Raw genomic sequence first — 12,834 nt, forward strand, 5'->3', positions numbered from 1 at the left:
AGCCAGCTCACGCCATGACACTGCCCTCCCTTGTTCTGCCATCAACGTCACGGTGCAGCACACTGCCCAACCTTAAGCTCACATGTGAGGAAGGAATTCTCCAAGATAAAGAAACAGCAAGACGTTGCCCTGACAGACAGCTTAGCTGATTACACTGATGCAGCGTCACACAATCGACTGCAATACAGTCTTTAATGTGTTGCAAGCCCTTATACAAAAATTACATTTTTGATCACTGGTTTGTTTTGAGTGTTATAGATCAGTGAAATTCAACAAATATTAGTTTTACAGATTAACTGATAATTTATTGGCTTCTGTTTTATACCTTTTTTTCCATTTTTAGCACAAAATGAGCCAGATAATCCTAACGTTAGCATACTGATTTATACTCATAATGACAAGCCTAACAGATATTTATCCACTAGCGTGGCTTAGTTTAGCAGCTTAACATGATGACATTTCAAAAGAGAGCAGCAGCTGTTACAAATGTGATCAGTTTTGCAATGATTTAGTCATAAATCAAAGTAATTTTGTCACAGTGGTGGCTAGAACATCATCACAACATCATCTAGTGGGGAAACTTAACAGGCGTTTTCTGAGGGAACGCTCAACGGTTCGTGCCATTTGGTGTAGCTGAAATTTAGGACAAATTTCAGTCCAACTATGAATGCAGATTATCTTAAAGCAGCTAGAAGAAAGTTGAGTCATCTTCAAAACATATCTTGTGACCTTGAAATTGCAATTAAGCGCACTTTTCTTTTGCTCTCCACATGGTCTCCCTGCATTTCTTACACATGACGTATTGAGGAGTCACACCAGGAACCACACCAGGAAAGATTCAAGACTTGGGGTTGGGGGATTACAATTGGTTTCTTTTGGGGAGCCTGAATGTCTGTGCTAAGTTTCATGATTATGCAATAGTTGTTATTTATTCATGGGTGACAAGCGATGGGCAGGGTTTCAGTCGGGTTTTAAGATAAAATAAGTACTCTGAACAAGCAGTCTCAGACTCTGGAAAATGCAGAAAATGAACATAATCAACAGCAGAAGCATTAATTATGAAAACAGCTGTTACTTACAGCTCTCGCACTAGCTGACAAATAATTCTACAATAGCAAAGAGCTTAGACTTGGTGTTTTAATGCTTCTATTACTACTTAAATTGGCATTTTGTGAATGCATTATACCTCAGAGCCTTTCACCCTGTCATAGCTTCAAATGTATCAAGTTACCATGTAACTGAATTTAGCAATTACCCCCATGTTGCTCGGGCCCAACTTCAGTAGCTGTCCCACCCAGCAAGATAATTATATTGTGCTGTAATATGAACATAGCGAGTTAACGACCCTCTAGCTATCAGTTATCATAATGCCTCCTCCCAGCTCTGGATGCTCAGCGTGAGCAGTATCATCCTTTTCCCTCTGTGCTCTGAGCCGGACAACGGCTCCTTCTGTGCAGACTCAGAGGAAAGCAAGAGGCCATTAACGTGCAGGCAGACAGAGACGGGAAGGGCCTGGCACTATGCAAGAGCAGCTACTTCTCTTCTCCGCTGTGCTCCAAATCCATTTGGCCTGGTAGCCGCATACACACCCACAGTCAACAGAGGTTACTGTGTTACACAGCAGGATTTTGTGCCAAATCATTGTGTTCTGTGTCATTTAAAAACTACCAAGAAAGAAAAGAGGAAATACGAAGGACGTGGACAGAAAGTGTAAGCAGCACTGCTTTATGAGCCACGTCCATGTTCTTCATTTTAAAGGCACTCCTCAGTACAGCATGAACTGATGAGATCTGGGTTCAAGAGCAGCATCTGAGCAGGTCGACAGTGCTTGCCGGGGTAATGAGTCCAAAGGGTTGTGCAAGTAGTGGATTGGGACAGAACTGGGCAGCTTTTCTGTCTTAAACCGGCTGCGAAGCTGAACGACTTGTGTCGTTAAATATTGAACAACTCAGTATGTGGTCAGTCATAACCATCTTCTCTGTCAGGAAGAGAATTTAGATCAACAAGACATGAATATGAGGTTATCAAAGTGAAATTGTTGCCTGTTACAAATGAAGACCATAAAAGGAGGTTACAGTTACTGCCCAGGATCACATTACCATTAAGTAGGTTTAAAAAGGTAACAGAAATCCAATACTCCTTTAAAAATCTTTTTCAGATCAGCTACACACAACAGATATCAGGATCAGGTACGAGCTTGATTTGCTGATTTAACCTAATCAAAGGTGAGGACTTTACCTTACTCTTTGTGATGCATTAGGATATTCAGCTAGTCAAGGATATGCCTTGGGTTCTGAGAAGGTGGATACTGCTTTCCAGATCAATCAATCTAAATAAATTGTCAATTGTTAATGCATTTCATGATCAAATAACCTATATTCTCAGGGCGGACACCGGATCTCTAACACGTAAATAAGCAGTGACGGATGTTTTTTGATTGAAGGAACATTTGAGAAGCTAAAATATTTATTATATGAGTTTATACTGATTTTATGCACCTCTAAAGTTGGCAAATGCTGGATAAGGCTATAAGACTCGATATTTTGGGAACTGGAAAAGGCATAAGAGGCCTAAAGGGAGTTACAAATACTTTTTGGAGCAGCTGATAACTTTGCCACGGGGTATGACTTACTCGAAAGCGAAGAAGAGGGCGCAGGTCCCGGCGATGAGGAAGAGGGTCAGGTAGAAGACGCCCTTCTGCCGGGCCATCATCACCCGTCCGTCGCAGCAGAAAGTGTTTTTCCCCGGGAGCTTCTCCCATTTTCGCACCTTTCGTGTTATCATCACCGCCGACATGGTGTCCTCTTCTCAGATCAGCAGTGTGCGCTTCTTTGGGTCAATACAAGTATTTATACTGCAAAGCGATTCAGACAATACGCCGATGGCTCGGGAGGGGATCTGCGCACATGTAGCCCCTTCCCAAAATAGTATTTAGTCAAAAACAGTCCAGTTAATGAGTGATATTAAAGACTTGTGCGCTAAGTGGCGGCTGGGAAGCATTTTCTGACCATTCAAAGTGTCGCAGTCACATCATCAGCGTTTTCTAATCCATATTATTTCCCGTCTTTACTGCAGCATGTCATTCCCACAGTGAGCCTCCCTCTCCGCTCAAACAACCTCAATCCCTTCACGCTCCTCTGGAAATCAGGAGAAATTCATCCAAACGCGTGCGGCAGATGATTCCCACCAGAAACCTGAAAATCCAGCGTTTGAATCGGAAGAGCGGACCTTGACCGACTGACATTCATATCATCTCGATAAATCATAAATGGTTTTACGGGCCAGCAGCTGCTGGGTCTTCACAAATAGGCTGTTAGACTGTGACTGCACTGCTGGTTAAACAGCCTTCATGTAAAGAAAAAAAAATAAGAAAGAATCGCCAGTGTGTCCAGGAATATGTAAAGCTCTTGGATATGCCTTTCCCCCCTACAGCCTGCCAGCTCTCGGTTTTAGTCAATGGTAGCAGGAAACACGCCTAGATTGAAATGTCTAATCTTAAAGGGGCAGGACAGGTGAAAGAAAAAGGGAACAAAGGACACAGGAACAGGTCCTGTCTCGATCACATTAATATGCTAAATTGCTCGCCTATCGTATTGCCCAAGGGAGCAGAGCGTGAAGTGTTTTATTGGAGTTAATTGGTAATGGAAACCAGAGGGATTAATCCCCCACGAGAGCAGAGAAAAACAATGCAGAGGTCTTTTTTTAACATTATTTAAACTGCATCACACATGACAGTTTGACAGGCTAAAACAAACCAATACAATTTGAAGATTTGACCACATGAATTGTTGCACGGTGTATGTCAGCTATATTATTAATACACTTGCATTTCTAACACCACGTGTGCACAATGGTGTGAAAAACTCTTTGTCCCCGCCCTCATTTCTTATTTTTGGCATATTTTTCACACTTGCATGTTTCAAACTAATTGCAAAGCTTAAAATCGATGCGATATAGATATAGATCTATATCTATAAACCCTCCACATGGAGGGTTTTCCAACATGAACTGTTTAAGGTCACGCCAAAGCATCTAATTTAAGGTCAGACCTTGACTAGGCCACTCCATAACCTTCATTTTTACTTATTTGTTTATTTATTTTAGTCATTCAGAGGTGGACTAGCTGTGTTTCAGATCGTTTTTCTGATGCATAACCCAAGTAAGCTTCAGGGCACAAACTGACGGCTTGACATTCTCCTTCATGATTATCTGGGAGAGAGCACAATTCACGGTTCCATCAAGTAAAACAAGTCGAACAGGTCCTGAAGCAGCAAAGCAGCCCCAGACGATGGTCTGGCACTACCTCCACCATGTCTTTTGTTATGGTGTTCTTTTTATGATATTCTGTGCTACCTTTATGTCTGATGTAACAGGATGTAAACCTTCAAGAAAGTTAAACTTTTGTCTTAATAGTCCACAGTTTATTTTCCCAATAGTCTTGGGGATCATCAAGATGTTTTGGCATATGTGAGGTGAGCCTATATGTTCTTTTTGGTCAGTAGTGGTTTTCTCCTTGCAGCTCTCCCATGGATGCGATTTTTGCTCGGTCTCTTTCTGATTATTAAATCATTAACAGTTACAAGTTGTATCCATTTGTGGATTACGGCTCTCACTTTTGTTTGCTGGAGTCCGAAGCCTTATAAAAGGCTTTGTAACCTTCTCCAGACTGATTAATGTCAATGACCTCTCTTCCTTGATTTAAGATTCAAGATTCAAGTAGTTTATTGTGATGTACACTGCAAAACACAAAAGGTTATGCAGAGTAATGAAATTCTTACTTTGCAGGTTCCCTTCACACAACTAAAAAGACTAAAAAGAAAGTAGTAATAAGTAAAACAGTGCTTTGTAGATCTTGTAGCTTATGTGTGGGTGTAATCAGAATTTAAAGTGCAAGTAGTTGCAACACTGTCACAGTGATAATATATACAGAGTATGCAATACTAAGGCATATATGTAGAGATACGCACAAAAATAGCAATATAAATGTGCAAAATTGCAAATTTACAGTTATGGATAATTATAGTTTGATAGAGTTTTGAAGTTTTGAATAGATGTTGCCGATTGTGCTCATAGTCAGTCAGGAGAAGGACAGCATTTTCATTAGGTGTGTATTTCTTCATAAGAATTAATAGTGTTTTATTTATATAACAAATATATAACAAATTCAAGAATGATCATTTAAGAGCAACTCCTATACATAGATCACATGTATTTCTTGCTTCTTATTGGATCTTGATCATAATCGTATGGTTACATTAACAATTTTGACTAAAATTTAAGAAGAAGGTGAATAAGAGTCTTATGCTGTGAGCAAAGCATTATACACTTGTGTATAATGCTTTGCTCATAATGCTTTGCTACACAATATTTCTTAATTGGGAAAAGTATTTAACTGAGTTATCACCATTGAGTTTGGTTATTGTTTTATTTGAAAGCTACACTGTTCATAATGATTTTGACGGATACGTAAGTCAGTTTGGTTTTATGTCTGACACTTTTACACTGGCCACACAAGGTACAGGCGGGGAACAAATAAACCTGTGCCACTACATTAAGGGGATTTGCTGGTTGTGTTACATTGTGGAAGGCATTTTCCTGCCACTCTATGTGACCTTTAGAGTAAAGAGTCAATGCAAATGAATAGCTTGATTATTACTGAAAACGATGTGAATCATATGCTACAAACTTTGCAGTCACCAAATCTCTGAGCCAACATGTGAGACAATGTCCACCAATCTTTTAAAATAATGGCTGATCAAGAATGGTCCATCCCTTCAGTAGTCAATCAATCAATCAATCAAAGCTTTATTCGTCACATGCAGGTTGCCCTGCAGTGAAATGGGACCCCCCCGACCTTACACATACAACACAGACATTACATGGGGATACAGGTCGGAGATTGGTAGCATTAGAGAAAAAACATTGAAATGTACATTACAATGGGAAAGTACAAGAGGAAAAAAAGAGACCCCTACTCATGCTGTGCTTCCATGGTAGGACAGCATGAGAACAGGAAACAAAAAAAACTCCTCTGCACAAAAAAGCACATGAATGTCCACAGCACAACATTATGAAGGACATGACAAGCCACGGGGTTGGGTGGGGGGTGAGGAGTCATCCGAAGCGAACACAGCAGTCCAGGACAGTTGTGAATTTAATACCAGGATATGCATTCAAGCTGGCAAGCTTTTGATTTCCTTTAATTTGTTATATACAGCTGCATATATATATATATATATATCACAATGCTACAATATTGCCTCAGTTCACTCATGCTGCCATGATAACATCTCCAACACCTCATCAAACACAGAGATGATGGATGACGTGTCAGATGTAGCATTGACCCGCCCGCCCTCTCAAGTTCAAATGCACCCCCAGCTGCAGACAGGTTAAAATCTGAATTTAAATTCAGATGACACTTTTCATTAGATCTGTCAAACACGGACAATCTTTTTTTAAGGGGAACGCTCAGTGGTGGCATGACTGATCTAATGTCATACACACTAATAGACAGATAACGTTATCTCGGAAGAAAAGGAAAATTGTCTGAGATACGCATGCCAATAGTGCCTCCATCTTTTGGGCACTAACAAACATCAATTGCACTACCCTGCTATAAAAATTTGGAATTCCTGGCTATTAGACATCTCACAGGTGCATACTATCATTTTCCTAAATTTGCAGTGAAATTTGTCCTTAAATTTGTTTAGCAAAAACTTAACTGCATTTAGGCGTGTAGACATGGTCCAGAAGACCTGCTGAAGTTCAAACCAAGCATAAGAATGAGGAAGAAAGGTGGTTTAAGTGACTTTGAAGGTGGCATGGTTGTTGGTGCCAGATGGGTGATTTGAGTATTTCAGAAATTGAATTTTGCTGCAGAGCCGTCTCTAGGGTTTACAGAGAATGGTCCATAAAAGTAAAAAATATCCTGTCGGTAACAGTTCACTGGTTTATGCCAGAGTTCAGAGGAAAATGGCCAGACTGCTTCAAGCTAACAGAAAGGCAATATTAACTCAAATAACCATTCAAATAAACACTTGTTACAACGAAGCTTTGCATAAGAGGATCTCTAAACACAAGACGTTGAACAGCAGCAGAAGACAAAACTGGGTACCACTCCAATCAGCTAAGAATAGGAAAGTCAGGTGACATTTTGCAGGGACTTGCTAAAACTGGACAACAGAGCAATGGTAAAAAGGTGCCTGGTCCTTCAAATGGCAGGATGAGGATTTGGCTTGAACAGCATGGAAACAGATCCATCCTGCCTTGTATCAATCATTCAGTCTGGTAATGGTGGTATGGGGGGACATTTTCTTGGCACACTTTGGACCAAGTGAGCGTCATTTAAATGCCACAGCCTATCATGGATGTGCAGCCAACAAATCAACAGCAACTGTGTGACGCCATCATGTCAACATCAACTAAAATATCTGAGAAATATTTCCTGCACCTTGGTGAATCTATGCCATGAAAGTTTGCAAAGATCTGCAGGTACTAGTAAAGTGTGCCTAATAAAGTGGCCTTTGAGTACACGTGTCTACTGATGCTTCTGTTGCATTAGTACACGCCTACAAAATAACTTGACTATATTACACAAATACAATATGAATAAAGGCACACTAAGAATAAACCCAAACAGTTGAATTTTTTTTTCCAACTTTAATTTTTATTAGTTTTAGTTAACATTGAAAAAAAAAACACAGTAAAGAAAATTACAAACAAACAAACATACAAACAGGCTGGAGTTAACATTTCTTTTCCATCTATCACATGCACATTTCTTGTTGTGTTGTTTTTTTTGGTGCCACTTCGGAATGCTTTCCACTTCCTCCATTGTCTATCGTACTTACATCCCATCAGTCTAATATTGAATGTTATTTTTTCCATCTCTGAGATACCCTCTACAATACTACAGTCGATGATCCAGTCTCGTTGAGTGGGAGGGTCTGGATGTAACCACTTCTTTGTGATTGCTTTTTTAGTTGCGGCTAGAATATTTTTTACTAAATATAAGTCCTCCTTTTGTATCTGTTCCTTTATGTTTCCAAGATACATCACTTGGCAAGTGTTTGGGAGTGCATAACCCAGAATATTATCCATGGTCATTTTAAGGTCTTCCCAATACTTTTTAATTTTTATGCACTTCCAGAATACATGTGAATGATCTGCTTCTGTTTCTCCACACAGTCTCCAACATTTCTGTGGACTTGAGATCTGTTTACTTTTAATTTGGGGTGTAATGAAAAAACGTGTCAAATTTTTCCAGCAAAATTCCCTCCACAACGGCGAATTCGTTGTGCTGTGTTGTATTTCACACATACTGACCCATTCATTTTATATCTTATTATAGATATTAGTTTTAGATTGATTCTGGAGGATTTTTAGCCTGCTTTACTTTAACGTTGCTTTACCTGCCGTAACTTACCCTCTGATTTCTCTTCCTTTTGTCTCCATCTATCGGGCTCAGTGAGCAACTTCTCTAAAATTGGCTATCACTTAATGGTTTTTGGCCTCGTTTAATTGAGCAAGAGCTGTAGTTTTCTAGCAGTAAAATAAACAGAGACAAAAACATTAAAAATGTGTTCGCCGGGTGCCGTTTTTGTTAATATATGTTTGGTTTATCAACCGCTTGTTTTCGGAGTTGTCCGTCCGGCATAACAGTCCGACTGGAAACACGGGTTGTGTGTAGTAGGGAAGCTGCTACCAGGTTGTTGACGTCCATCTGGTCTTTGTTTGCATCGTAATCTAAATGTAAATAGAGCTGATTTGTTTGTTTACAGATGGACGGTGTGCCATGCCTTCGTGTGCCTCAGTGTCAGGCTCAGAAGCTCAGGTAATCCACGATTTAATCATTGCTATCAACGGCAGCTAGCAATTAGCATTAGCAAACAGGAGCTGATTGATTTTAACAAACAGCCTGTTTGAAATAACTTTGACATTATATTTAACATGCATTTTATTTCACAGGAGGTCACTACAGTCCAAAGGGGCTCTGGACCTGAGTTTGAGTTTAGTGAAAGACTCAGATGGGACAGTCCTCCTGCCCATTTTAGCATCCTGTTTGTCCCAGCTCGATCTTCAGTCTTTCAGGACCACTGTGGCTTCAGATGATGCTTGTGAAGTAGTTTGGAGTAAGGTAATTAAAGCTGAACGATTATTATTAACAGCAAGCTTTACTGATGAATACTCTGTACTCTGTGAATATTTTCTTGTCTGTCCTGCTTTCACCACAGTCTGCTCTACAGTCAAAAAAAGAGAAAGGAAGGGCGAGTGGTAGTAAACTGGAGAAAGTCCTCCAGGAGCTGTTGGAGTCTCATGGTGAAAGATGGACAGAAGAGCTGAAGAGAGACCTCCCTCGCAGTTTCCAGCGACATGGAGACCTAGTCCTGCTGGGAGACACTTGTTTTGTTCTGCCGTTATGGGAAAACATGGGTAGCTACTGATCTCAAACTGCACCACGTTTTACTTTACCACTAAATGTACAGAATAATTCATGAGGAGGCTCACTGGCTACTTTTTTAACTCATTTAGATCAACAGCTTTGGAGCACAGTGGCCAGAGGACTGGGAGCAAAGCGCCTAGCAAAGATCAGGAGAATTTCAAGAGATGGATTTAGATCTCCTGAGGTGACGATGCTGCTAGGAGAGCACAGCTGGGTCAAACATGTAGACAATGGCATTAGGTAATAATCAGTCATAGATTTCAGCACTTGGGGACATGCTTATTAAACTAAAATGTGTGTGAAAATGTCTGCTTCGTGTTTGTTTCAGTTATGAGTTTGATGTTACCAAGTGCATGTTCTCAGCTGGAAACATAACAGAGAAGCTCCGGGTGGCTGGATTTGACTGCAGAGGGGAGACTGTAGTGGATTTATATGCAGGTAATAAAACTGGAAAATATATTATGTGATTGCAATAAAAGGAATCTGTGGTAAATGTAACTTTTTGAAGGTTAAAAGGACCAATTTTAGTAGATATGAAATAAAGTTACTGAATGATGTCGTTTCCTTGAATTCTGAATCAAATGGAGGTGCAGCTGAGTTCACTGCTCATGTACCGTTGCTCTTACAGCTGTGTGCTACCTAAAAACAACCAAATTATGGTAAAATGGCCTGTATTTATATAGCGCTTTCTAGTCCCTAAGGACCCCAAAGCGCTTTACATATCCAGTCATTCACCCATTCACACACACATTCACACACTGGTGATGGCAAGCTACGTTGTAGCCACAGCCACCCTGGGGCGCACTGACAGAGGCGAGGCTGCCGGACACTGGCGCCACCGGGCCCTCTGACCACCACCAGTAGGCAACGGGTGAAGTGTCTTGCCCAAGGACACAACAACCGAGACTGTCCGAGCCGGGGCTCGAACCGGCAACCTTCCGATTACAAGGCGAACTCCCAACTCTTGAGCCACGATCGCCCGTCAAATTATGATGCATATTGTTGTTTAATTTTCACATTTGTGCCTTACTTCAGGTATTGGATACTTCACTCTCCCATATCTGGTGCATGCAAAGGCCAGTCACGTTCATGCTTGTGAGTGGAACCCCAACGCTGTCGAAGCTCTAAAGAAAAACCTCGAGGCAAACGGAGTGTCTGACCGCTGTACGATTCACCAAGGAGATAATCGCCAAGTAAAGTTCATCGAATCATTATATCTTATGCTGCATGTGGTGTTTATATACTACAGTTTTAGATGATAATTTCATCAGAGAAAGTCCACCTCTAATAAAAACTATATCTATTTTAACTATGAGATAGATATCTCAGGACTGTGTGCCGCACGTACACCCTTACTTACCCTTAATTAAGAAGGCAAGTATCAGCCAGGGACTGCTAATTAAATCCTCTTGATTAAATGATCATCAGCAAGTGTGACCAGCAAGTTTGTTTCTTTTGAGTTTTTACCATTATTATAAAAATGTAATTGCCTTTTATTCCGCTTTAAGAAAAAAAGATACGCTATACAGGTTTTTGTAATCACCTCTTTTTGTCTAACTTTTGTTTTTCCAGCTCCAGCTGTGTGGCGTCGCTGACCGAGTGAACCTGGGTCTCATACCGAGCTCTGAGGACAGCTGGTCTGTCGCCTGTCGACTGCTCAGGAGAGCAACAGGAGGCATTTTACACATACACCAGAACGTTACCTCGCCGGTACAGCACAGTACAGCCAGCGATGCCCCCCAGAAGGTTTCTGGGAAAAAAGCAGACAGAGAGGTGTGGCAGGCCTGGGCCGATGACACAGCAAAGCACATCGCTTCTCTTTTAAAGGACTTCACTAGTACACAGTGGACAACAAACATCCAGCACATAGAGCACGTTAAGTCATATGCACCTCATGTTCACCATGTCGTGCTGGACTTGGAGTGCAGGCCTTCCAGAGAAAGTAATCATCACAAATACTAAACAGACACTGTGGTGTTCAACAAACAGAAGTTACTAACCAAACCCTACACAAGCTGGTTTAATCATTTGTCAGGCTGTGACAAACCAACCGCAGACATTATTTATCCAGAGGCCTGCACTACAAAGCAGGATTAGTGGCTTAGCAACGTGACTTTGGGGTTAACCCTGGGTCTCCAGTCTTGCAAAGGTGGTTCAGTTCTTACTCTGGGTGCGTTGCCAGGGTAACTTATGCTGATGACCTTACCTCGTGGAAAAGCCTTTTGGGTTGAAACATCTGGAAACCGATCTCAAGACTGCATTTTAGGTGGTTCTAGGTTTGTTGACAGTTGATGTAGATGCCTCCTTTAACAGTGCAATCTTTAAAAGACTTTCCTTTTTCCTTTAGGTGCAGATGTGCTGAGTTCTGATGAGGTGGCTCTCATAAGTTGTGCCATGCATTTTTTGTTTTTGTTTTTTTGGTTTAAATTTTTTATAATTTTTTTTAAATTTACTTACATTAAGATTGCTGTGAAAGGAAGAATAAGGTTAAAATCATCTTGCACACATCAAACAGTAGCTTGTAATTTAACAGAATATGCAGTTGTAGTCATGTGAGACTCTTGAATGTCCTGGAGCTTTAATATTGATTAATCTGTGAACTTACACATCTTGTAATACAACGCGTTCCTAATACAGCTGCTTTGCCTACAGTGGCTGTATTGCTGTAAAGCCTGTATTACTAGACGCGTTTAACTTCCTCATATGTTTCTAATATTATACCTTGCTCATCTTAAAATATGCACTCTTCTGGCATGGACATCCAGATGCATGTTTTTCTTTCATGTGAACATGCTCGTAGCTGGATTATGGGAAACACTGGGTTGACATGTTGAGTTTATAACCACCTTCGTAGGACTGCCTCATCTTGTGGCTAATGTACGGAGATGTGAACTTGCTTTGAATGTAATACAGGCCTCAGGTTGACTGCCTCACTTTTGTGCAAGGGACTTATGACCAGCGCTGGAAATTCCTTGTTCATGGGAATTAGTTGCAATCCCCAATCCCTTTCACGAGTGCACCAAAGTCACAGTGTTACCAGCGAGCAACTAGACAGTCTGGCTGTGCCTTGCTCAAGAGCAGCTCATTGTTGTGTTTGATTACTAGTACAGTCGAGGGTTGCTGCATTGGAAAGCAAATACACTATTATCACTGTTATTCTGCATTAGTCATAAATCTGGCATGATTGAAGATCCACAACCCTCCTTGTTGTTGTTGTTTGTTTGTTTTTGTTTGCTTTAAAGGGGGAATGTTTTATTACCATGACCTATATGAATGACAGATTAAAGGAAAAGCCTGAATAAATGTCTGCAGAATGCAGTTTTCATACATGGAGAAGTTATGTGAATCATATGATTTGGTTTTTTACAGGCACATGGTCTGAGTCCAGT

General features: G+C 40.7%; 2 protein-coding genes across 5 annotated transcripts in view; one reads left to right on the forward strand and one right to left on the reverse strand.

Moving 5' to 3' along the window:
* Window positions 1-2,805, reverse strand: part of zdhhc9 (zDHHC palmitoyltransferase 9) — a 28,876-nt gene extending 26,071 nt beyond the window's left edge. For all 3 annotated transcript variants that reach the window (XM_003445282.5, XM_019364650.2, XM_025910905.1), the window contains exon 1: window positions 2,633-2,805. In XM_003445282.5, coding sequence (XP_003445330.1) covers window positions 2,633-2,796 — 164 coding nt within the window. In that variant the 5' untranslated portion in view covers window positions 2,797-2,805. The remainder of the gene's footprint in view (window positions 1-2,632) is intronic.
* A 5,200-nt stretch (window positions 2,806-8,005) lies between these two features.
* Window positions 8,006-12,774, forward strand: trmt12 (tRNA methyltransferase 12 homolog). Of its 2 annotated transcripts, none has more exons than XM_013271335.3 (8): window positions 8,006-8,836; window positions 8,971-9,139; window positions 9,237-9,435; window positions 9,535-9,685; window positions 9,774-9,883; window positions 10,481-10,638; window positions 11,018-11,218; window positions 11,793-12,774. In XM_013271335.3, exons 1-8 carry the CDS (start codon window positions 8,784-8,786, stop codon window positions 11,805-11,807), a joined length of 1,056 nt encoding a protein of 351 aa, XP_013126789.1. In that variant the 5' UTR covers window positions 8,006-8,783; the 3' UTR covers window positions 11,808-12,774. The 2 variants fall into 2 exon arrangements, with proteins under 2 accessions (XP_013126789.1, XP_013126788.1); XM_013271334.3 differs by having other exon boundaries at window positions 8,006-8,710; window positions 8,784-8,836; window positions 11,018-12,772.
* The last annotated feature ends 60 nt before the right edge of the window (window positions 12,775-12,834 follow it).

Source organism: Oreochromis niloticus, linkage group LG2, assembly GCF_001858045.2.
Source record: "Oreochromis niloticus isolate F11D_XX linkage group LG2, O_niloticus_UMD_NMBU, whole genome shotgun sequence".
Taxonomy (NCBI): Eukaryota; Metazoa; Chordata; class Actinopteri; order Cichliformes; family Cichlidae; genus Oreochromis; species Oreochromis niloticus.

Coding starts and splice junctions, on each gene's coding strand:
- trmt12 (XM_013271334.3), top strand. CDS start 8,784: ATGGACGGTGTGCCATGCCTTCGTGTGCCTCAGTGTCAGGCTCAGAAG. Junction 9,140..9,236: donor GTGAAGTAGTTTGGAGTAAG/GTAATTAAAGCT, acceptor CTTTCACCACAG/TCTGCTCTACAGTCAAAAAA. Junction 10,639..11,017: donor ACCAAGGAGATAATCGCCAA/GTAAAGTTCATC, acceptor TTGTTTTTCCAG/CTCCAGCTGTGTGGCGTCGC.